The sequence below is a fragment of the Hyperoodon ampullatus genome, assembly GCF_949752795.1.
Source record: "Hyperoodon ampullatus genome assembly, chromosome: 11".
Taxonomy (NCBI): domain Eukaryota; kingdom Metazoa; phylum Chordata; class Mammalia; order Artiodactyla; family Ziphiidae; genus Hyperoodon; species Hyperoodon ampullatus.
The window spans coordinates 49,042,488-49,068,523 of NC_136924.1; the positions used below are offsets into that span (position 1 = coordinate 49,042,488).

The 26,036-nt window shown below is 37.0% G+C and overlaps 1 protein-coding gene across 8 annotated transcripts in view; it reads left to right on the top strand.

The window, feature by feature from the left end:
• PPHLN1 (periphilin 1) overlaps positions 1–20,051 on the top strand; it is a gene marked incomplete at its 5' end in the record, with an annotated part of 123,534 nt that extends 103,483 nt beyond the window's left edge. For all 8 annotated transcript variants that reach the window (XM_079715988.1, XM_079715989.1, XM_079715990.1 and 5 more), the window contains one exon: positions 19,240–20,051. In XM_079715988.1, coding sequence (XP_079572114.1) covers positions 19,240–19,434 — 195 coding nt within the window. In that variant the 3' untranslated portion in view covers positions 19,435–20,051. The remainder of the gene's footprint in view (positions 1–19,239) is intronic.
• Between the last annotated feature and the right edge of the window lie 5,985 nt (positions 20,052–26,036).

A 26,036-nucleotide genomic window follows, 5' to 3' on the forward strand; every position in this document is an offset into this window, starting at 1 on the left:
AGTCTACTTCTTGGTGGATGAGACTTTTCCTAATGCTAGATGTGGCTTGCTGGTGGGCGTGGCCAAGTCCCAGGGGATTCTGGACCTACTGTCTGCCCACTGGTGGCTCCTCGTGCTCTGGCTGCAGGGCCTGGGGATCTTGGGTCTAGTACTTGCACAGTGGTGCGTGGGACCAGTTCCTGGGCCCTCTGGTAGGCAGGGCCATGTCCAAGGGTGACTGTGGGCTCAGGTTCAGCTTGTCTGCTGGTGAGTGGGGCTGTGTCCCTGCCCAGTTAGTTGCTTGACCTGATGTATTCCAGTACTGACGCCTACAGACTGGTGGGTGTGGGCAGGTCTGGTTACACCTTCCTTGTAATGCTAAATCAATTAAAAATTTAATTATGATATTTACGTGATCAAGGAACAATATTTATTCACAACACCTATGAACAGATTCATTTACTAATCTCAAAGAATTTGCATTTAGGATCAATTGCAAGGATGGCCAAAATGTCTAAGTGAAGTTTGAGCCAAAGTTTGAGCCAGAATATATGTTAAGCCTTCAAATTAATCAGAGAATTAAAGATCCATTTTGTTCCCAGCCTTATACCTACTGGGAGACAGTTACAAAGGAAGCAAAATAAATTGTATTTACCCTCAATATAATAGAGGTAGGATGGCCAGAAATAAATGTATACTTCTTAGATATTTCAAGTAACTGGAAAAATTTGATCTGGAAAAACTTCATGAAATATATCTTGAACAAAATTTTGAATAAATTAAAGTAGAAAAGCAACCAAGGAAATGCAAATGACATATGAGAGCAGGTAGAATCCTGAAAAATGTATGGTGCATGATATTTTGGTAGGTGATAAGACTATTTTAGTAGCTAAGATTTTATTAAAGAATTTGAGTCAGATCTTGGAAGCCAATAGGATGATGGCTTCTGTGAGCAGGAGAGTTTAGAATAAAAAGACTAGAAACAAAACAATTAGAAAGAAGGCTACTGTGTTATAACAGAGTTGTATTGGTTAGGTTCACACCAGTATTGTGACTGTAGAAATAGCACAATCAAGAAATAAGGAGGTATACAAGAGAGTCAGATTTCAGCACTATGGTACTTCCGAAAGTGTGTAATCAGTCCCTTTTAACAGTAGAATACTTTAGCAATTAATTTTTATAGATGATTTCGTGTTTTCTCAGGCAGTAAGTCCTAACCTTCAATATTAATTTCTGGCCTTTTAATTACTATAACATGAAGTAGTGAACCCTCAGAGAGTGAAGCCACATTTTGATATTTATGCTTTTTATTGACATAGGACACTGAAAATATGTATGGGGGAAGAAATGGTTTAATGCATTTTTCCAGTATGTGTTTGTATGAAAAATTTCTGTCTTCTGTTGTATCAACATGAGCATATGAGAATCTTGAATGAAGTAAGGTTAAAGGGGAAACTATAGCCTACAGTTTCTTTTGGCTCTTGTAGTAAGGTGGCCAGCCTTTTGACCATTATTTTATCTGAAACAGTTCAGTGTTCAGTGCTGCTAATCCAAACAAAGATTTAATGTCTGGTTTTCCCCTTTATTCTTACCTAAAATATACCGATCACTCCAATTTTAGTGACTTTTGCCAGCCAAAAAAAGTTATTAATTTAAAAGTACAGTTTTAGTACTTTCATTTTTATCCTCATAATTTCAAATAAATAGAAATATTTCATTGTATTGTGTAATAGCAGCTTACCACAAATTAGAAATATGTAGTCGTATTCTGTAACAGCAGCTTACCCCAAATTATCTGCAAACAGAAAATTTCATTTGACTGGATTCCTATCTCAAATCCTTGGCTGTAGCCAAATTCCATCTTCAAAAAGGCTTTTTTGAGGACCAGATTTCCATCTTATTTACGAAAATTTAATAACATCAGACAACAATTAACACATGGTCCTTATCTTGAACATAAAATGGAAGTAGTGGCATAATTGGTTGATGTAATGATGACAGCATCATGATTCTAGCATGTGTCTGTTCATTTGTGTGCACAGTATTGTTATAAGTGTGTCTCTGATTCTTGGAAGGTACTTCAGTATCATTTGAGAAGTCATTAGTAGTTTTATTTGTAATGTCAAGTAGACATATCAAGACTAATTTTAAATCATATACCAGTTACTCTGTAGACTTTGCTATTAAATGTATAGACTAGAAAATATTTGCAGAGAGACCTTGAAAATATGTATTTCCATTCATATGTAGTGGGATTTATGGACTTTTCCCACTGTACATAATATAAATACCTTCAGAGATAACAGTAAAATAATAAATTATTTTAAACATTCATTAATTTTAACCTACTTATAATATACCGGTTACTGCAGTTCCTATTTTTAAAATGAAGCTGTGCTATTTGTGTTAGTTATGAATAATTCCTTTCTTCTGGAAAGAAAAAAGAACACATATTAGAAGTATTCAGAGTGGTACTATATGTTATCTAATTGAAAAGCTTCTCTCTGGTAGAAGTACAATTAAGTAGACTGATAATATTCTATTTCTTATTTGCATATGATGAGTTGAAAGCAGATACATTTTTTTTTTCAGTAGGAGTAACGAAAGCTGTATTTTCAGTGAACTCCAAGGATTGGCAGTTGTTTAGCTTTCACCATGAAACAGTATAGCCTGTCTTCAACTATGTTGGATAAAGCCTTGTGAAGCACCTTTTTGATAGGTTTGCAACTGTATTGAAGAGAAAATAGATTTCTACCATCACCTTGGCACTCTTGCCAGTGTGAAAGCACTGCTGATGAGCAGATATGCTGCAGTGCAGGTGTAACTGCACAGGTCTTTGCTGCTCCCAGATCATCACCCCAGCCCAGAAGGCCAGATGACATCTACTACATGCAGCAGGCTATAATGCTAGGTATCTGGAGGAAGTTCTTTTTGGTTGCAAGTTATAAAACCCACTCAGACTACCTTTAGCAAGTAAAGGGAAAGTACTGAAAGCTTATGGGGATTTCTCATGAAATATAGGGCAAAAACCAGGTTTAGAGTCTGGAACTGGAAGGCTACCAGGCAGTTTCTGAACTTCTTCCTTAATTTTCCTTCTTTCTCCCCATGCCTCCCTCCCCACCAGCTGTCTACTTTTCCTCTTCCTTGGCAATGCAGCATCATAAACCCAATTCATAATCTAGTACGCCCTGGGATTTGTCTTTATCACCAAAATCCCTTAAATTTTATTCTATAAATATATATTTTTCAATTGGAATATAATATAAATATAGCTGCCAGAGGCCTCTCTCAGGATGGGGGTCGGGGTGGGGTGGATAAGGTACAGCTAAGCAGAAACTGCTGAAGCTGCCAGAATACTGAAGTTATAGTTAATTCTGACCACCTTTAGTGCGTCCGACCCCTTCACTGGCACCTTCTGGTTCAGCGACCTCTTCATAACCCCCACTCCCATTACCTTCACTAAAAGAGATGATGGCATACATTTTAAGTCTCCCAAAACTATTAGCAAGGACTTCTTATCTTGAGCTGAAAATTCACAGTACCTTGATACTGTAACGAAAATGAAAGTTTTTCTAAACTGCACTACATACAAAATATTTAAACTGTCTAGTGTCACTGAAAACAGAGGAAAAGAAAAAGTAGCACAACAGCACATATGTGCTGAACCATAACTTAATTTTTTCAGTGTGAGACATGGGGAAATTTCACAGTAGGAAAAGTAATTTCCCTTAAAATCAACTTTACAGTATAGAATTTTAATGTTGAAAGAAATGGGATGATAGAGTGAATCATATAGCAAAAAAGGTGCACTGAATCACCTGGCAAAAAAGCTAGAGAAGAACTAGCTTCCCCTGCAGAATTCATTGAAAATGTCCCATTTCAGCCATAAAATGCTCTTTAAACCGACAGCGTAAGTAGTTTACAGAACAGTAGTGCTTTTTCTCAGCGTGGGGAAGATGGCTGATCTGATTTGTTTATTTTTCATAAATTTATTTTAGTGGCATCCCTGAAGCTGTATGGAAAAATAACCCAAGTTTCAGATAGCACTAGGGGAATGACTTATAAAGTATTAGACATGAAGCACACACACAGAAATAATGTCTCATTTTCTTAAGATAGTTAGGAATCATGATCAGATGACCTGCCTTCCAGGTCATCTTTCTTTACACCACTCTTCAAAACCAAGCAGATTAATTTATCTTTGCCAAAGATTTAGTCTCAGTCGTGGCTTTATTTCTAATTTTGGATTTAAATAATTCTCATGGGTTATAGCAGCAGCATTGTAAGGGTTAAATTAGAAACCTAGGCTGCGAATGTTAGTCATACTTCATGCAACTGTGAACTCCTTTAATCTCTCTGCTTCAGTATTTTTGTAAAATGAGGATAGTCCTGGTACATAAAATAATGTAAAAAGCCTATGTGACGATGTTGTTAGTGACTTAATGTTTCTAATATGCCAGTAATTTCTAAATGCTATTATGTTTAAACAAACAACAAAAAAAAGCCTGTAGAATTGTAACCCATAACCATTTCTAGTCATAGAGACGTTTGCCTAGGATGCCTCCCCATTTTCTTAAAATTCTTCCTGCGTAGTGAGCCCTTCCTGATGGCTCACTGACTGGGCTTAGGTTCTGAGTCGTTCTTCCACATCTTCACAAGGTTAAAGCAACCTTACTTTTGGATTCTTGCCAACCTCTTTTGTGAGAGACGAACCAGGAGGAAGGGGGTGCAGTGGACGGGTCATGAAGTAGCTAAGCTGCTTCCTGCTTAGTCACTCCTAACGGTTTCTCCTGTCAGAGGGTTACTGGGTGGATGGAGGTTGCTCCTCTTATTTCTCTCAAACCAGTGTAAGATTTTATGCTTATGGAACAGGCTGTTGCTAATTATTTACTTTCTTTTAGCCTTATTCAAATCTAAAATGTGACCTTTTGTAAGGCAGGACTTTGTACTTTTCTGATTGATAATGTTAAATCATTTGAGGATTAGACTAACCTCATGAACAATTTAAATCTATTAATTTCTAAAAAGATTTATTTGGAAGTAATCTTAATTAAAATAAAATTTCTTTGGATAACACTAACTTAAACTGTAAGGTTTTTCTTTTGGTTGTATACTCATTAGCTTCATTTAATTTTCAACTAATAATAATTTCTTTTATAACAAATAGCTATATGTTAAGAAAAATCAGTTCAGTATATACATGAGAAATTTTACATTTGATTTTTTTTTTTTATTCAAGGGAAATACTTTCTAAGTGACAAGTATCTTTTAAGGAGCTGACTTGTCATTTTAACCTGTGATCTGTTTTCACGGTGATGAATGTTTTAGACATTAACTTGGGAAAATGTCTAAATTGAGCCTATCCTTCCTGGCCTTTATTAAAGAATTTTTATTGTTTTTAGACATGAGAATATTAAAAGCCACCAGATAAATTTTGTCATTTTTCAAAATGCTTATTGTTAACCATTTTCTCAGCAATTAGAATTTTTAAACCTATTTTATTTAATTGCCTTTTATCTTCATTATGACTATTTTTCTTTAGATATAGCCTTTTGTTTTTTTGGTTTCTCGTTGTGGAGCACAGGCTCTAGGTGTGTGTGCTTCAGTAGTTGTGGCACACGGGCTCAGTAGTTGTGGCTCGCGGGCTCTAGAGCGCAGGCTTAGTAGCTGTGGCACATGGGCTTAGTTGCTCCGCAGCAACTAATGTATTCTACATAATCTTCCCGGACTTCCCGGACCAGGGCTCGAACCCGTGTCCTCTGCATTGGCAGGTGGATTCCTAACCACTGCGCCATCAGGGAAGTCCCTAGATATAGCCTTTTTATAAAATGTTTTGAATCTTAGAATTTCTTTTCTTAAACTGGCATTGAGCATGAAATTACTTTTCCTGGTCTACTGAATCAGATTTGAAGGGGATATTGGTAATGAATACATTCATTTCCCTCTAATCAGCAATCTTCAGAGGTTTGTTTGTTGTCTGGTGAATAAGGAAAAAAATGTCTACAATGTAATATAAGTTTGTCTACAATGTAATATAAGTTAAGTCCAAGGAGAAGTTAAACCGTAGGCCAATCATAAGTTATTTCAAGTTCAATCTGTTCATATGTTAGCTCCATTTGATTCTAGTCTATCCATTAGCCATCTTTTCCAAATCTTCCCTATCTTCCAAGATTCATTCTTCTTTCTATGCTTTTTTGTTTGCAAGCTTCCAGGATTCCTGAAAATAGCCAGCATTCTAAGTGCTTTTAATCCTCCCCCTCTCCACTCATTATGATCTTTTCTTTGGAATTATTATAATATCAATATTTTGTGTTTGTCTTATGGCATTTACTGTAAAGACATACCTTGTTTTATTGTGCTTCGCTTTACTGGGTTTTGCAGATATTTCATTTTTTACAAATTGAAGGTTTGTGGCAACCCTGCATCTAGCAAGTCTGCTGGCACCATTTTTCCAGCAGCGTTTGCTCGCATTGTGTCTCTGTGTCACATTTTAGTAATTCTTGCAATATTTCAAACTTTTTAACTATTATTATATTTGTTATGATGATTTGTGATCTTTGATGTCATTATGGCAAAAAGATTATGACTCACTGAAAGCTCAGATGAAGGTTAGCATTTTTTAGGAATAAAATATTTTAAAATTAAGGTATATACAATTTTTTAGACATAATGCTATTGCACACTTAATAGACTACAGTATAGTGTAAACATAACTTTTTAAAATTTATTCTTGGCTGCTTTGGGTCTTCGTTGCTGCGCGCGGGCTTTCTCTAGTCGCGGCGCGTGGGGGCTGCTCTTCATTGTGGTGCGCGTGCTTCTCATTGCGGTGGCTTCTCTTCTTGCGGAGCAGAGGCTCTAGGCACGTGGGCTTCAGTAGTTGTGGCACGTGGGCTGCAGTAGTTGTGGCTCACAGGCTCTAGAGCGCAGGCTCAGAAGTTGCTCCGCGACATGTGGGATCTTCCCGGACCAGGGATTGAACTGGTGACCCCTGCATTGGCAGGCGGATTCTTAACCACTGCGCCACCAGGGAAGTCCCAACATTGCTCTTTTTTTGAAGTGTAGTTGATTTACAATATTGTATTAGTTTCAGATATACAGCAAAGTGATTCAGGTATTTTTTTTTTCAGATTCTTTTCCATTATAGGTTATTACCAGATATTGAATGTAGTTCCCTATGCTATATAGCAAATCCTTACTGTTTTATCTATTTTATATATGGTGGTGTGTATCTGTTAATCCCCTCACCCCCCCCTTCCCCTTTGGTAACCATAAGTTTGTTTTCTATGTCTGTGAGTCTGTTTCTGTTTTGTAAATAAATTTGTTTGTATTATTTTTTAGATTCCACATATAAGTGATGTAATATCTGTCTTTCTCTGTCTGACTTACTTCACTCAGTATGATAATCTCTAGGTCCATCCATGTTGCTGCAAATGGCAATATTTCAGTATTTTTTATGGCTTAGTAGTATTCCATTGTAGATATATACCACATCTTCTTTATCCATTCATCTGTTGGATGGACACTTAGGTTGCTTCCATGTCTTGGCTGTTGTAAATAGTGATGCTATGAACATTGGGGTGCATGTATCTTTTCAAATTAGAGTTTTCATCTTTTCTAGATATATCCCCAGGAGTGGGATTGCTGGATCATATGGTAGCTCTAATTTTAGTTTTTTAAGGAACCTCTACACTGTTTTCCATTGTGGCTATACCAGTTTACATTCTCAGCAACAGTGAAAGAGGGTTCCCTTTTCTCCGCATACTCTTCAGCATTTACTATTTGCAGACTTTTTGATGATGGCCATTCTGACTGGTGTGAGGTGATACTTCATTGTAGTTTTGATTTGCATTTCTCTAATAATTAGCAATATTGAGCATCTTTTCATGTGTCTATTGGCCTGTGCGTTCTCTTTGGAGAAATGTCTGTTTAGCTCTTCTGCCCATTTTGTGATTGGGTTTTTTGGGTTTTTGATATTGAGTTGTATGAGCAGTTTGTGTATTTTGGAGATTAACCACTTGTTGGTTGCATCGTTTGCAAATATTTTCTCCTAGTCCATAGGTTATCTGACATAACTTTTATATGCACTGGCAAGCCAAAAAAATTAATGGGATGTGATATTTGCTTTATTATGATGGTCTGGAACTGAACTCGCAATATCTCTGAGGTATTTCTGTATTTTGCCTTGCCTTATGGTTATCTTAAACATATTACTCTTTTTTATTAGAATCTAATTTCCTTGGGCAGGGTCTGCTCTATTACTGACTAAATCCAGTGCCTTGCACATAGTAGGTGAGTTCTAGTTGACAGGCACAGCTATCTATCATTCAAATTTATATTTGCATTTACAGATTCATTAATATCTGTAATTCTCAACCCACTTTGATAAGATGCAAAGTTCAGTACCCAGAGTCCAAGCAAAACAGAGATCCATCTTCATTTGTAAGCTGAGATGCCCAGACCCATATACCCATCATTAGGCCTTATTTTGCTTTAGATGTCTCTTTCCCTTTAGTATTTTATTATAAAAATTCCAAGCATGAGGAATTATACAGTGCAAACCCATATACTGATCACCTAGATTCTCTAATTAATATTTTGTTTTATTTGCTTTGACATATCTATCCATGCTTCTGTTCATCCATTAATTCATCTTACTTTTAGGTGCATGTCAACATATGTTGCCCATCTCAGTATACTTCACTCCTAAATACTTCATGTATGTCATTAACTAGAGTTTAATATTTGTGGCTTTCCCCCCCTCTTTTTAAATAAATAAAATATTACAGATGTAGATAAAGCCCCTCGCAGATCCCTGCTGGCTCCCTCCCTTCTCAGGGTTGTCATTCTCATGTATTTTTAGTTTATATGTATGTATACCTAAACGAAATAAACTTTTAAAGACATGCATAAATGGTATCTCTAATTTCCTTTGCAACTTTTTTTTGCTCGGTATTAATTTGAGATTTGTCTTGTTCCTGTATTTAATCTCAGTGGTACCTGGTTTTGGCATCAGCGAAAAATTTTGTAGACTCTTTGGAATTATTTCTTTTATTTTTGTCTGTTGAGTATATTTAAGATTGCAAGAACCAATAAGCTGGAAAGGATAAAACAAAAACATTTAAATATTAATCTTGGATTGAATTGTGTACGTTTATAAACTGATCTATATTTATGGATGAGAATTCTACAAACATGAATTGCTAAGGTTTTTTAGCATTTAACCACTTTATCATTAATTTTGGACTTACTTTTTTATATGGCCGTAGTAGTTGTACCCACATATTGAATGTAGGCGGTTGAGATCTAATCCATGTATACATAATGCATTTCTTAGCAACCATCACTGTTCTTTTTAGGAGCTGTGTTTTTAAGAGCCAGTGCAGCTTTGAGGAGGATGTTTCAAAGATATCTTTTTCTATTAATATAGCACAAGGAGCAACATAGATGACAATAGTTTTGACACCTTCTGCATTACCACAGACCCAAATTAAAAGGTTTAAGTTTGCTCCAGTATTTAACATCAGTATGTTGTCACTTTTTTCCCAGCCTCATCAACACAGTAGACATTATGAATGTTCCCTTGTATATTAAGCCTCAATTGGAGTTACTTTTTTTAACTTAATTTTTATGTGAATTTCACCAAAAGATTGTAGAATATTTCACGGGTACTAATATTTCACAATGCTTCTTTAAAAGTGGTAAGCTTTTATTTCTACTTTAATGGTAAAATAGTTGCAAATATATATTAATTAATTTACCAGGTCAACACTTGTCACTTCACCCTTTTTCCACTGCTCAATTTTCTATAACAGCACTGCTTAATAGAAATTTCTGTGACGGTGGAAACGTTTTGTATTTGCACTATCCAATATGGAAGCCACTAAAGTGCAACTGAGGAACTGAATTTTTGATTTAATTAATTAAGATTTAAAGTTAAGTAGGCACATATGGCTAGTGGCTACTGGATTGGGCAGCATAGCTCCATAAGCTCCACCAGCCCAGTAAACTGCTTCTGCAGTTAACCACCTACTCCCTAATTTCCACATCCGATGAACATGTTTTGTTTGTCAGCTTCTTAAACCTTTCTCTGGCATTTGATTGACTGGGTCATTATTTTACAAACTTTCTCCTTCATTCTCTCCTGGTTCTTAGTCTTCCTTATTGTCACTTTTAGGGTTGGTATTGACGTTTTTAGATGTCTACTTTGGGCTGTCTTTTGTTCTTATACTACACATTCTCTCAGAACTGACTTTAGCTATTCATTCAGCATTTACTGAATATCTACTTTATCAGATACTGGAGCTGGAAAGAACTTATCCCGTTCTTCAAGGAACTCCCATGGCCTCAGCTGGCACTGGTGCTGAAAATGATCTCTCTCTCCCCCTCCCTCCCTCCTCTATTTCTTTCTCCTAAAGTCTAGACTCAGTACTCAACTTCCTTTTGATAGGTGCCTCAATTACATATTAGGTACTGACCTTATCTCCCATTCCCAATACCCTCCCCCTTGAAATAAATTAAAACCTTCCACCCATTATTCTTTTTTTTTAACATCTTTATTGGAGTATAATTGCTTTACAACGGTGTGTTAGTTTCTGCTTTATAACAAAGTGAATCAGCTATACATATACATATATCCCCATATGTCCTCCCTCTTGCACCTCTCTCCCACCCTCCCTATCCCACATCTCTAGGTGGTCACAAAGCATCGAGCTGATCTCCCTGTGCTATGTGGCTGCTTCCCACTAGCTATCTATTTTACATTTGGTAGTGTATATATGTCCATGCCACTCTCTCACTTCGTCCCAGCTTACCCTTCCCCCTCCCCATGCCCTCAAGTCCATTCTCTACGTCTGTGTCTTTATTCCTGTCCTGCCCCTAGGTTCTTCAGAACCTTTTTTTTTAATATATATATTCCATATATATGTGTTAGCATATGGTAATTGTTTTTCTTTTTCTGACTTACTTCACTCTGTATGATAGACTGTAGGTCCATCCACCTCACTACAAATAACTCAATTTCGTTTCTTTTTATGGCTGAGTAATATTCCATTGTATACATGTGCCACATCTTCTTTATCCATTCGTCTGTCGATGGACACTTAGGTTGCTTCCATGTCCTGGCTATTGTAAATAGAGCTGCAATGAACATTTTGGTACATGACTCTTTTTGAATTATGGTTTTCTCAGGGTATATGCCCAGTAGTGGGACTGCTGGGTCATATGGTAGTTCTATTTTTAGTGTTTTAAGGAACCTCCATACTGTTCTCCATAGTGGCTGTACCAATTTACATTCCCACCAACGGTGCAAGAGTGTTCCCTTTTCTCCACACCCTCTCCAGCATTTATTGTTTCTAGAGTTTTTGATGATGGCCATTCTGACTGGTGTGAGGTGATACCTGATTGTAGTTTTGATTTGCATTTCTCTAATGATTAATGATGTTGAGCATCCTTTCATGTGTTTGTTGGCAATCTGTATATCTTCTTTGGACAAATGTCTGTTTAGGTCTTCTGCACATTTTTGGATTGGTTTTTTTTTTTTATATTATCATATCCATATTGCTTCTTAATTACTCTGAATTAAGCCTCTTTCTTTAACGTGGCATTCATAGTTCTGGTTCTCAGGAACCCATAGCATTTTTTCCTAACCATTATCTCCCTGATACATCAAAAGGATCCACTTCCTGCTTGTAGCTTTTTACTCATTTGCTAATTGTTAATGTATAAGTTGAGATCTAAACTCCTTGAAAGAAAGCTCTTCATGACCTGCTTTGAGGTTAACATGCTTTAACTAGGCCAATCCAATTGAGTTTCCCCAAAATGCTATTTCCTTTTCCTCCTCCATGTTTTCCTTGTGAGAACTCCTCATGTTTAAATAATCAGCTCTTGAGATGGGAAATGTGGTCTTCACATTGATTTTTTTTTCAGTGTGCACGTGATTAATGTCAGCAGAAAGCAAAGGACTTGAGATAAAACTAAAACCAAAATAAAAGCATTAATGATAAAATTTTAACTGTAGTCTTTGATGTTAGAAATATAATTAGATGTTAAACATTAAAAAGAAGTTACAATATCATTTTCTAATACTCCCTTCTCTAGACAAAGCCAGAAGAGTGTTTTTCTTCTTTCCGTCATCAGCATCACTATCTTTAACATATATTAAATGCTTCCTACAGAGCAGGCACTATACTGAGTGCTGTTTATTATCTCAGTCCTTACAACAGCATAGTTAGGTCTGTAGATACTGAAACTAAGGCACAGAGGGTACCTAACGTTTCCCCTCTTTTTTTCATTTGTGTGATTCTTCTCAGTAGTCTGCCAAAGTGGCCTGTATCATTTTGCATTCCCACCAGCAATGAATGAGAGTTCCTATTGCTTGCATTCTCACCAGAAATTGGGGTTGTCATTGTTTTGGATTTTAACAATTCTAATAGGTGTGTAGTGGTATCTCATTTCATCATTGTTTTAATACTCAATACCCTTAATGACATATGATGTTGAACATGTTTTCATTTGCTTATTTGCTATCTAAATGTCTTCGTTGGTGAGGTGTCTGTTCAGATCTTTTGCCCATTTATTTAATTGAGCTTGTTTTTGAGTTTTAAGAATTCTTTGTATATTTTGGATACTAGTAATTTGTCAGATATATGATTTGCAAAGATTTTTCTCCTAGTGTGTAGCTTGTCTGTTTGTTCTCTTAACATTATCTTTCCCAAAGGAGATGTTTTTAATTTAAATGAAATTCAATTTTTTTTCTTGGAACATACTTTTGATGTTGTCACCTAGATTTTTTCCTCTGTTATCTTCTAAAAGTATTATAGTTTTGTGTTTTACATTTAGGTCTATGATCCATTCTGAGTTCATCTCTGTCTAGATTTTGCACATGGATGATCAGTTCTTCCAGCACCATCTGTTGAAGACTATTCTTTCTTCATTGAATTGCCTTTGCTCCTTTGTCAAAGATCAGTTGACTGTTCAACTGTATGAATCTATTTCTGGGCTATTTATTCTGTACAACTGATCTCTTTGTTCTTTTGAAAATACCATACAGTCTTTATTACTGTGGCTTTATAGTAAGTTGAGTGTCAGTTCTCTGACTTTGTTCTTTTTCTTCAGTATTATGTTGACTCTTCTGGGGTCTTTTACCTTTCCATATAAACTTTAGAATCAGTTTGTCAATATCTACAAAATTACTTGCTGGAATTTTTGTTGTGACTGTGTTGACTTTATAGATCAAGTTGGGAAGAACTGATTTCTTAACAATACTGAATTTTCTTATCCATGGACATGGACTATATCTCCATTTACAAACATACCTAGGAGATATTGCAGGTTCAGCTCCAGGCCACCTTAATAAAGAAAATATCACAATAAAGCAAGTCACATGAATTTTTTGGTTTCCCAATGCATATAAAAGTTATGTTTATACTATACTATAGTCTGTTAAGGGTGTAATAGCAATATGTCTAAAAAAACAATATACATACCTTATTAAAAAATACTTTATTGCTAAAAAATGGTAGCCTTCAGTGAGCCATAATCTTTTTGCTGGTGAAGCATTTGAGGTATGGCATGAATTACCAAAATGTGACACAGAAACACAAAGTGAACAAATGCTGTTGGAAAATGGTGCCAATAGACTTGCTTGATGCAAGGTTGCCACAAACCTTCAATTTGTAAAAAACACTGCAGGCACTGTAAAGTGCAATAAAGCAAAGTGCAATAAAATGAGGTATGCTGGTATTTATATCTTCTTTGATTTATTTCATCAGTGTTTTATAGTTTTTATCATATAGATCTTGTATCTGTTTTGTTAGGTTTATACTATACGTAGTTTTTTTTGGTGCTGTGTTTTGTTTTTAATTTCAAATTACAGTTGTTCATTTCTATTATCTAGGAAAGCAGTTGACTTTTGTATATTAACCTTGTATCCTGCAACCTTGCTCTAATCACTTATTAGTTCCACTAGTGTTTTGGTCAGTTTTGGGATTTTCTACACAGTCATGATATCTGCAAACAAAGAGAGTTTTATTTCTCCCTTCATAATTGGTATACCTTTTCTTGTCTTACTGCATTATCTGTGTTCAGTACGGTGTTGAATAGGAGTTGTAAAAGGGGATATACTTGTCTTGTTTCCTGTCTTGGGAGGAAAGCATCTACTTTCTCACCATGATTTAGCAGTAGGGTTATTGTAGATATTTTTTATCAAGTTGAGGAAGTTCTCCTCTATTCCTAGTTTGCCAGAGACTTTTTGTTGTGAATGAGTGTTGGATTTTTTTCAAATGCTTTTCTGTGTCTATTGATATGATCATGTGATTTTTCTTTTCTAGCACATTGATGTGATGGATGGCATTAACTGATTTTCAAATGTTGAACCAACCTTGCATACCTGCAGTAAATCCCACTTGATTGTGATGTATAATTCTTTTTTTTTTTTTGCGGTACGCGGGCCTCTCACTGTTGTGGCTTCTCCCGTTGCGGAGCGCAGGCTCCAGACGCACAGGCTCAGCAGCCATGGCTCATGGGCCCAACCGCTCTGCGGCATGTGGGATCTTCCCGGACCGGGGCATGAACCCATGTCCCCTGCATCGGCAGGCGGACTCTCAACCAGTGCGCCACCAGGGAAGCCCTGTGATGTATAATTCTTTTTATTGTATTTTGGATTTCAGAATTTTTTGGCATCTGTGTTCATGAGAGATACAGGTCTGTAATTTTTCTTCCTTGTAATGTCTTTGTCTGGTTTGGGTAATAGGGTGATGCTGACCTCATAGAACAGTAGGAAATGTTCCCTCTGCTTCTGTTTACTAGAAGTGATTGTGAAGAATTGGTATCATTTTTCTTTAAATGTTTGGTAGAATTCACCAGTGAAACCACTTGGGCCTAGTGCTTTCTGTTTTGGTATGTTATTAATTGTTAATTCAATTTCTTTCATAGATATAGGCCTATTTATATTATCTATTTTTCCTTGTTTGAGTTTTGCTAGACTGTATCTTTCAAGGAATTGGTTCATTTCATCTAATTTATCAAATTAGTGCACATAGAGTTGTCATAATATTCCTTTATTATAAATGCCTGGGAGGTCAGTAGTGGTGACCCCTATTTCAACTTTGATATTAATAATTTGTGTCTTCTCTCTTTTTCTCTTGGTTAGCCTGGCTGGAGGTTTATCAATTTTATTCATCTTTTTAAAGAACCACCTTTTGGTTTTCTTGATTTTCTAATTTTCTTTTCTCAATTTCATTGACTTCTCAAATTTTTATTATTTTCTTCTACTTACTTTGCATTTAATTTGCTCTTCTTTTTCTAGAATCCTAGCTTATTACATTGTTTATTTTATATCTTCTTTTCTAACATACTCATTTAATGCTGTAAACTTCTCTCTAAGCACTGCTTTTGCTGCATCTCACAAATTTTGATAAGTTGTATTTTCATTTAGTTCAAAATATTTTAAAATTTCTGATGAGACTTCTTTGATCTGGGTGTTATTTACAAGTATGTTGTTTAATCTCCAAATATCTTGGGATTTTTCTAGCTATCTTTCTTTTGATTTCTAACTTAATTCCACTGTGGTCTGAGAGTATACTTAGTATGATTTCTGTTCTTTTAAATTTGCTAAGGCGTGTTTTATGGCCTGGAATGTGGTGTATCTTGGTGCACGTTCCATGTGAGCTTAAGAAGAATGTGTAAAGTCCAAGAGTGTGTCTGCAAGGGCCGTCCTTACTCCGGAGGCTCTAGGGGAGAATCTCTTTGCTGGCCTTTTTCAGTTTCTGGAGGCTGCGTGTACTCTTTGGCTGGTAGCTCCCTCCTCCATCTTTAAAGGTCATCACTCAACCTCTATTTCTGTGATCACATTTCCTCTCTTTTTCTGCGTTTCTTTTTAAGGACTTTGGTGATTATATTTTATTCACCTGGATAATCCAGGATAATCTCCCTTTCTCAAATCCTTGACATAAACATATCTGCAAAGTCTCTTGTACCGTGTAAGGTAACATATTCCCAGGTTCCAGGCATTAGGATATGGACATCTTGGGGATGGGGTGGGGATGGAGAACATTATTCAGCCCACCACAGTAGTAGAGTCAGGATTTGAACTCAGTCTTTCTAGCTTCCCTGTCACCTTCCACATTTAGTTATCTCCTTTGTGCTGAGTTTTATTTGTCTGTGTTTACCTTTCCCATTAGGATGTGACTCTCCTGAAATAGGACACATAGGATTTGAACCGAATTAGTTCAGATAAAGGAAATTATATGGAATGTTGAGTTATCAACAATAGAGAAAAATCATTGTTTTTGATTTCTCAGTCTTTTAAGGCTGTGTGCATGTCTGACTCTTGCGGTTTATCTATGTACCTCCTAATATTAATATAAATTATAAATTAAATATTAAGATAAGTATATGCATATTTACCTAAATTTAAGTAGCTTCCTGTGGCTAATGGCTGTGTTATCTCTATCATTCCACCGAACTGCTCTTATGGAGCTCTAATATATATGCTAAAGATGGTTTGTCTGAAATGAAAATTCTAACAACTCATTTTGCCTTAATTTTTGTTTTCTTTTTTTGTGGGAACAGAGGTAAGGTCTACAATGATATACATTTTAGAGGAATTTTATGTCATTATAAGTATGTAGTTTGTTTTGCCAGATAGTCTTCTTTCAGTCACTAGACAGCATAATTAATAGTAAAAAGCCATGGTAGTTTATTGTATCATATCCCTTTATTCCTAGAAGTACTTTATGAGAATTCAACTATTAACACAGACTGCTATAATAAGAGACTGTGTGAAAACACATTTGGATAGTGTTTTCATTATGCTGGCAAACTTAACTATGTTTCTATGCAATGTATGTGAGCCCCACCCAAACTTTAACATGTTTCCCATTTTGATGAGGTTCAATCAAGGGAAAATGCAACAACAAAAAATCTTCCTGTGTGGCCTGTAGATATCAGATCTGAAGATTATTAATGCATTTCCAGCTTGGGACCATAAGCAAACAAACTCTTCCACAGATAACTACACCCTTCCTGTTTGGGATTGAGTTTACTGTGGAACAGATTTCGGAAATATGTTTCTGACCGTTGTGAATTTTATTTATAAAAGTTTGGAGGGTGAGGTTCTTCTTTTAACAAAAAACTAATTATTTCCTGTCTAATGCCCAACCATTGCATTTTAAGCAGTCTTTTTAGAAAATCTGTCCTGTAGTAGAGAATTACATTGCTTTGGGCAGTTCTAGTTGTTCTTGTCAACTAATGTACAAAAATTTGTCTATTTCAGTGAATAATTCAAAAAGGATTTACAAGTAAAAAATAAAACACAACCTTTAAATGCTTGTATTATCTTGTCTCCAGAGTGACAGTAGTTTGCAGTTTAAATGTATGAACACATTTTAATACGGTTTTACTTTTGATATGCAAATCTGTAGTACATTTATGTTCTGTAAATATGCTAAACAAAGAGTCACAGTTTAAGTAAAACAGCAGATTTACATCAAAGAATTTGCAGGTTAATTCACAGTGTAACCTTATCCTCATCTAGTTACATCTGCTATAAAAGAAGCCTATAAAATTTAGGCCACCCACAAAGTGGTCTTCTGAGGCCTGTGGTTGGTGTTAGAATGCTGTTATTATGTGGCTTGACTGGTTTGGTAAGGAATTTACCTTCCCCCATGGGGACTGCATTGGCTTCATTAGGTTAGGTACTCTGTGTTTGTTAGGCCAATTCCTGTGCTCTGTTGCCTTGACAGCCTATGTAATATCATGTGAATGGTATACTGTTTCCTAAGTTGGTTTATTAGAGTAGTTAGTAATATCAATTCTGGGTCATGTAAACCTTAAGATAAACTGGAATAAATGTTTGGTTTAAATAGTTGGATTAAACTTAATGGCTATTAGTAAATTTCATCACTATTTAGAAAAAGGGGTGTGTGTGTGTGTGTGTGTGTGTGTGTTAGTGCTGAGATGGAGAAGGCAGCTGAGGGTTTTATATATTTTAATTTCTAGGTCATTTGAAAAATGTATTCTTTTTAATTTGGGGCTTGTGAATAGTTTTCAAGAGCAAAGAAATGAATTTAGTATAATTTAGCAACCTAGTACTGAGAGTCAAAAATAAATATTCTTCTTTAAATAGCTATTTTAAAGGATAAAAAAAATCTTGCAGACATTTAAAAAATATTAGCAGCAACCACCACAACTAGCAGTGATCATTTGAGGAAGGAAAACTATCATAAGCGAAGCAGTGTCTCAAATTACTTCTTTCTAAGGTTTTAAAAAATGAATAAAATCCTTTTTCAGAGAATAAACATGTTATGTTGATTGTTTTTGTTAAATTTGGAAAAGTTAAAATTAATGTGACAGTTCTTTTAAATCAGACAATTTGTATTTCACTTAATTTTCATGGAGACTTAACGGTAATATTTCTTTAAATACATGAATTGCAGAGTATGAAAAATAGCATAGAAATCTAAAATGCATTTTGTGACTGTAAACTGAAGAAATAACATTTAGTCTGGAGAAAATTTAGCAATTTTTGGACAGGAAATAATACCTAATTGCCATTGATAAAAATTATATATACATATTGAAGTAAAATAGTACAATATATACATTGAGGTGGAAAAAATATATACATATATACACATGTATACATGTATGTATCTATATATACATATATGTGTACACACATGCATGAACCATGTACGTGTATAACATACTGTTTTGATCTTAACTCTGCCTTGGTGATTTTAATTATGGTTAAATATTTATAACTTGAAAAGCTTTTTTCAAATAAATACTTTCAGCCTTCTTATAGTTGTTTTTTGTATACTAAACAGAATTTTAAATTTGTCATCTGGTCATGATTCAAACAAATAATCTGAGGTTAGGGGCTTGGAAACTTAACTTCTTACAAACAAGTAAAGAATAAAGCCATCAACGTGCCTTACCTAGCTGGCATTTGTTCTCAGTTCTTCTCGTTTCTAGTCTGATGTCCTGTTAGTAGACTGCCTGATGCTAGACAAATGCCATGCCAGATTTCTGTAGTCAGTGATGTGGTGTATCAGTGCTTTTCTACTCATTCAACTTGTCAGCAAATCTCAGAGACAGAGGTTTAAATGGCCTTTGGCAGTAGTATATACTCAGAGCCAGGAGAGGTTCATCAGTATTGTGTCTCCCTTTTAGATTTTAGCACCATAGTTCTGCCAGCTGAATCAGCTCAATGTTTGGCTAATTATTCTTAGCTAACCACAATGTATTTCATCTTTCTAGGTTTACCGACAAGACTGTGAAACTTTTGGGATGGTTGTGAAAATGCTGATTGAAAAAGATCCTTCATTAGAAAAGTCTATACAGTTTGCATTGAGACAGAATTTACATGAAATAGGTGAGCGGTGTGTTGAAGAACTCAAGCATTTTATTGCAGAGTATGATACCTCTAGTCAAGATTTTGCAGAGCCTTTTTAGATTACTTGCTCAGGCAAAAAAAAAAAAAGTTTCTAGATATTTTCCCCCCTGGATTGTGTAAATCCTTAATATATGGAATTTTTGTGGTGAAGAGAAATACTTTATGATAGTGACCATATTTCCAATATCAAATAAACATCTAAAATAGTCTAAGATATTTTAATTAGAATTTTTTTTTATCTACATGTGGAGCTTCCTAATCCATACTTATCTTTTTTTCCCTCCTAAAATGTTGGGTCAATTAATTTTTCAAGCTTTCTTAAAAATGCAGTCCTGGAGAGCAGCTTTCTGCACTACTCATGTCCTGTAGTCTTCCTTAGTATGCGATCATTTGTTTGGTCACACTAGTGTAATGTATAGGTTAGAGATCATTACACTTAAACATTTATAGTCTTTTTGCATTTCATAGTCAGTGATACCATGTGAAGATGTTAGAATCCTGAGGTGATTTTATCGACTTGTTGCTTGCTTATCTTAGGCTTTGTAACTTTTAATATGTTTAAGTATATTACCCAAATAAACTGAATACTTTGTTATCTTAGAGAATATTTGCTTTGAGGATAATTCTCATTGTGATAAAACAGAGCACTTAAATCTCTAAAAGTCACCCCATAATAAAATCCTGTTTTCCAAGTAAATGAACTTAGTGTCTTCATTAAAATGGTCCTGAAACTCCTGACTAGTCTCACTGATGTGTGAGTTTTAAACAATATCATATATAAGACTAAGAGAAGGGGCAATTTGAGAAGAAAGATGAGGCGTATTTTAAAGTTGAGATTTCTTTAAAACTTTCTAACCAGAGGAGAAAAATTTACAATATGGGGGAGTAGTGGAGTTTCATTTTTTCCATAGGCCCATATTCCCCATCTCAAGAAAGAAGGTGATTGATGACATATCCATCATTAAACCATTTACAGATTATGCCTTTGTTAATCTCTGTTTGTAGTCTAACAGACTCTTTGTTCTGCTGCCCTTTTTAGGGGTGCATAGCCCTCTAAAAGTGTTCTTGAACGAAACGAAGCAGAGTAGGCTGTAAGCCTAGCACAACTACCCTTCACCAAGCAGCCTATGTAAACAGTCCTTCATGAGCGAGCCATCCAAATCACGGGTTAGTTAAGAATCTAACTGGGACAATTAGGACATTCCACTCATTTCCTGATCACTTCCAGCTGCCCAATGGCATTTAGCCAAAATATGTAATTTCATGGCATGTGTTCGGAAACCTTTAAAAATGTTTGTTATTGCTACCCAATTTCATTATCCTCCCATCCTTTTTCCATTTCTACTCTCTTCTCACTTGAATTCTGGCATTATTTTTAGTGGCCTCTATTGATTATATCCAGAGAGCTACCCCAGAGTAGATAAAAATTATATTAAAAGTGAAAATAGCAGTGTAAATAATTGTAGTGAATCCTGTAATGCGTGCCTCAAAATATGTATTATGCCATTCCACAAATTAAAATTGAAGGCAACAATTATTAAGTTTCCTATATGAGACCACCTTGAATTTAGATATTGTACATAAGCCAAAACTAAACCCTATGTATCATCTTTGCTATTCTTCCCTAATGTGAACAGTGGTTTTATCTGTTATCCACATTAGAAAGACTAAGAAAGTAGTCTTGTTTCTCTCTTGCGCCAATGTTTTTCTTCTTAAATATTCAAATTCCAGGATTCATTTCCTTAAGTCAAGATGTCACAAGTTTAAAAATAAAACTTGAGACTCAACTACCTTGAGGCAAAGGAGTTGTTCACTTTGTTGAAATTCATTAAACTAGAGAAGTTTTACTCACAGATGCATTTAAATATAGGTTCAACAGATAATTCCTTTTCCCCTTTCCCCAAATTACATTCAACATTTAAAGCTGTTTATAGCTTGCCATCAGCATTATTCTGGTAGGCTTGTCAGTGTTAAATCTGTTTTATTTTTAAAGCTTTTTAAAGTCTTATTTTAAGATACATGAATTCAGATATGTGCCCGAGTATGTATGTTGCAAAGTGTTCTTGATTAAAGAAATTTGTTTGTAAATGATCCATTGTTTTTGAGTGTGCCCAATTCCTGTGATAAAGGTTTCACTGTCTTACCATTAAGCCTTGATGATCAACAGGGGAGGAGCAGATATTGTGAAGCTTTTTGTGAATTTTAAAAGTGCAAACTAAAGCAACTGGGTTTAAATAATTAGATTGCCTTTTTTTTTTTTCTTAACAGGCTTAGAGTATTTTGCTTAAATGTAGATTTTTATTACTCTCTACTGCAAGATTTCTCCTGACTCAGCAGCAGGATGGAGGAAGTTTGAGGATGAGAAACTATTAACTTTGGTGACTTGGGGAGTCTCCACATCTGAGAAAGCAGTGAAGCGAGATAAGATTGATCGTACAGTAGTGCTCAATAATTGTGTAATTAGGAATCTGAGTTTCAGAGAATTACAGAATTAAAATCCTACGTCTTTATAGTAACCTCTGGAGGACAGGAACCACATTGTCTTTGTGACCCCAGTTCCTAGCATAGTTTGGAACGTTGTAGGTCCCCCTATTTTTTGATCCTTCACAAAGGAAGTGACATTTGATCCCCTGGGTCTTGGAGGAATAGGACTTATTCAGGGAGAGAAGGAAAAGTATTAGAATTTCAGGTTGGGGAACACAATAGGGGACGAATGTAGGAAAAGGTAGGTTGAGAGCAGAATATGAAGGACTTTGAATCTGAAATCTCCTACTTAAGAATAAGATTTTAAAATAATTACCTTTCTATTTATTCTTGCCAAAAATGTTGATTTCTCACAGCCCCTCAGCCACTTCCCAGCCCTGAGCCAATTCACAGACCCAGAACCTCATGAAGGAAAGGGAGGGCAGATCCCCTTAAGAAAGGACTGTGCTACAATGCCGAAATATTGTATAGTGGTTTCAGCTTCATTTCACACTTTTTCCTACAAGGGATCCTCAACTCCTAGGAAAATGCTGACAGTTTTTTGGCAACAACTTTGGAGATGGTGATCTGGTCATCCCTGAAATATTCATGGTGGACAATATTCAGTGTTTTGGGCAGCCAGCCACCCAAGCGGCATAATGTCTGTCACACTGCTCAGGCTGGCACCGGCACCTCCAGTGAGTAATGGCCACATTCTGCTTGTTAGACCAAGGTTTGTGGGTTAGCATCTCCTTCTTGCCAGTTCTCTTGAGAGCACTGATGGTACCCAATTCAGTGAAAAAGTAAAAAGTGGTGGGGCAGGGGCAGCTAGTAAAACTAAGGTATAGTTAGTAGAATCTGTTCTTCCCTATTTCCCTGATAATGGAATTGAAATTGAGTCACATGACAGCCTAATTAGGACTATATTTGCTGTGTCCTTCTTGTCACAGGTGTGATCAGGTGACTAAGTTCTCTCCTGTGGAATTTGAGTGGAAGTGCTGCTACTTCTGGGCTGGGACCCTTAGGACAGTGGATGTACCTCCTTCATGCTCTCTCTTATCCCTTCCCTAAAGTAATAGGAATAGCAACCTGGCCTTGAATTGTTGCAGAGCCACAAGATGGAAGGTGCCTGGATCCCTGTGTGACCATATGGAGTGCTGAACTGTTACGTGAAAGAGGAATCAATGTCTTTATGGTTTAAGCCATATTATTGGTTTCTGGTTAGCAGCTCACCTTTTGCTCAAACTAATACAAATGATATTTGAGGGTTAGCTTCACTGAAGTTGGCTTTCAGCAGGCTGCCCCAGTCCTGCATTTCCATTGTACGATAATAATTGATCTTGGAGTAATGGGGACTGATTATATAAAAGGCTTTGCTAGTCTACTGAGTCTGTTTCAAGCTGTGTTTAAGATGTCACTTGATGACAGATATTTTTAAGGCTGTGTGCACATTTATATAGCAGTAGAGACAGCCTGCTTTTTATAGCATGTTGTTTTTTAAGCTCTGCTCCCATAGATTAATGGTGTTCTAATGTTAGACCATTATTATTGAAATTGTGTAAGGTTTTTGGGGGGGGGTTGTGTTTTAATTTATTTTTTAATCGAGGTAACATTTGTTTATATGTTTCATGTGTACAACCTTATATTTCTACTTCTGTATACTCTACAGTGTGCTCACCACCAAAAATTTAGTTTCCATCCGTCACCATACAGTTGATCCTCTTTAGCCATTTCACCCTCCCTCCCACCCCTACCCCTCTGGTAACCACTGCTCCGTTCTCTGTATCTACATGTTTGCTTTTGTTTGGTTTGCTCATTTGTTTTGTTTGTTACATTTCACATGAGTGAAATCATATGGTATTTGTCTTTTTCCATTTGACTTATTCACTTAGCATGATACCCTCAAGGTTTATCCATGTTGCTGCAAATGGCAAGATATTCTTTTTTATGATTGAGTAGTAGCCCATTGTATATATGTACCACATCTTTATCCATTCAGCAGATGGGCTTCTAGGTTGTTTTCATATCTTGGCTATTGTGAACATAGGCGTGCATGTATCTTTCTAAATTACTGTTTTCATATTCATTAGATAAATACCAAAAGTGGGATAGTTGGATCATATGGTATTTCTAAATTATTCTGAGGAATCTCCATACAGTTTTCCATAGAGGCTGCACCAATTTATATTCCCACCAACAGTGTATGAGAGTTCCTTTTTCTCCACGTCCTCACCAACACTTGTTTTTTTGTTTTGTTTTGTTTTTTGTGGTACGCGGGCCTCTCACTGTTGCAGCCACTCCCGTTGCAGAGCACAGGCTCTGGACGCGCAGGCTCAGCAGCCATGGCTCATGGGCCCAGCCTCTCCGTGACATGTGGGATCCTCCCGGACTGGGGCATGAACCCGTGTCCCCTGCATTGGCAGGCAGACCTTCAACCACTGCGCCACCAGGGAAGCCCCCAACACTTGTTTAAAATTGTGTAAGGTTTTAAATCTTTTTCCCATTTGTGTGTGTATGTGAGAGAGAGAAAAGGTTGAAGTTTATTGAAATATAAACATTTGAGGACATGTAAGATAGAAAATAACCACAACATATACAGACGCTTGCTGCAAGAGGACATCTGAGATCTCTATCCACCACCTAAGCTGCCCATGTGCTGTCCTGGTTTTCCTGGTTAGAACATGTATGAGATGGGGGGAGGCGAGGACAGAGTAGGCCTGGCTGACCGGCACATGCCGTCAGGACTGTACCGTCCGGGGAAGCTCCCCCTGCCTCAGGGCCCTGTTCCTGGCACTCCTGCCGGTGCCCCCCCTCAGGCTTTCTGGCTGAGACCCTGCTGTTGTCCTTGAGGGCAGCGAGGGTTCACTGAGAGGGTAAGCCTGGGCAAGCTGCCCAGGGAGAGGGAGAGGACCCGGTGACAAAACATGGTATGCTGTCCCTGCATCCTTCGAGTGGGAAGAGGCCATCCTTCATGACCAAACCCCTGAGAAAGACACACGGACCAGACGTCTCCAAGCGGGCCCAGCACCAGCCGACTGGTGTGCCCACACCCTACGCTTGCCTGAGGCTTCTGAGGCCAGAAAGGGAGTCAGCCCCCAGCAGACGGGGCTGTGTGTGTGTGAGACAGTGTGGAGGGCTCAGGGAGGGGAGAGAGAAGCTACCGTCCAGCAGAACTGCAGCTCAGCAGGCTGAGGTATGTTTCGTGCTCAAGCGTTCGCGTTCCCTTTCCTTTACTGGCCAGGACTGAACCTTAGCCATGATGTGGGCTTGGCCAGTGTGGCTTTCCACCATCCCAGTGGGTGGAGTTCTACTGAACGCTGTGGGGCTTACTCAACTGAGAGGTGAGTCTTGTGTGAAAGTCACCTTTTCTTTCCAACACAAGAGCAACCTGGCCCACCCCAGCGGCCAAGAGGAGAGGCACTGCTTTCTCAACATCTCATCTCCTGGGGCAGCTCAACCTCTGCTGCAAAGGCCACGGCCTCCCTGTCCTGAGGTGGGAATGTTGAGTGAAGGAGATACGCCCTGCAAGCGGGGGGAGGGGCATGGGACTAGTCCCGCCTTGTAGGAATTTCCCATTTTAAAAAACTGTATTCTGTTACTTCTGTGTAGACTCTAGTGTACCATATCGGATGTAGCTTACAGTACATTTCAGGTTTAAGATACTAAATGTAGGATTCAGAGGAACACCATGTTTTTCATTTGTTTCATTATCTGAACAAGGTTAGAATGGCCACACTAGTGTTCTTTAGATTCCCACACACTTTCACATGTTATAAGCCAATGAGGATTTTTTTTTCTCCCTTTACAGTTAAGGGCAGAGGTATAAGTCATCTAAGGTCATATAGCAGGAAGGGGCAGGGGCAAGGTTTTACCCAAATCTTTCAACTCTACACTCAGTGTTCTTGGAGGAAGTGGAAGTTCGGTGGTCATTCAGAACTAGGTTCCAATCCTGACTCCAGGACACACTAGCTATTGGTATGTACAGTTAAAGCGTGATATGATTGTAATGGGCAATGTATAAAAATAACTTTACAAAAAAGTTTCGATAACTTTCAAATCCTAGCTCAGGAGATTTTTCCTGGTTTTCACCTATCGGTTCCCATGACCTGTGCTTTGGAGTTAGTTAGTTTAGAACACACCTTTGAGGCTCCTAAGAGGCGGTTGTTAAGGGGCAGGTAGCAGGTAGGGTCACAGCGCC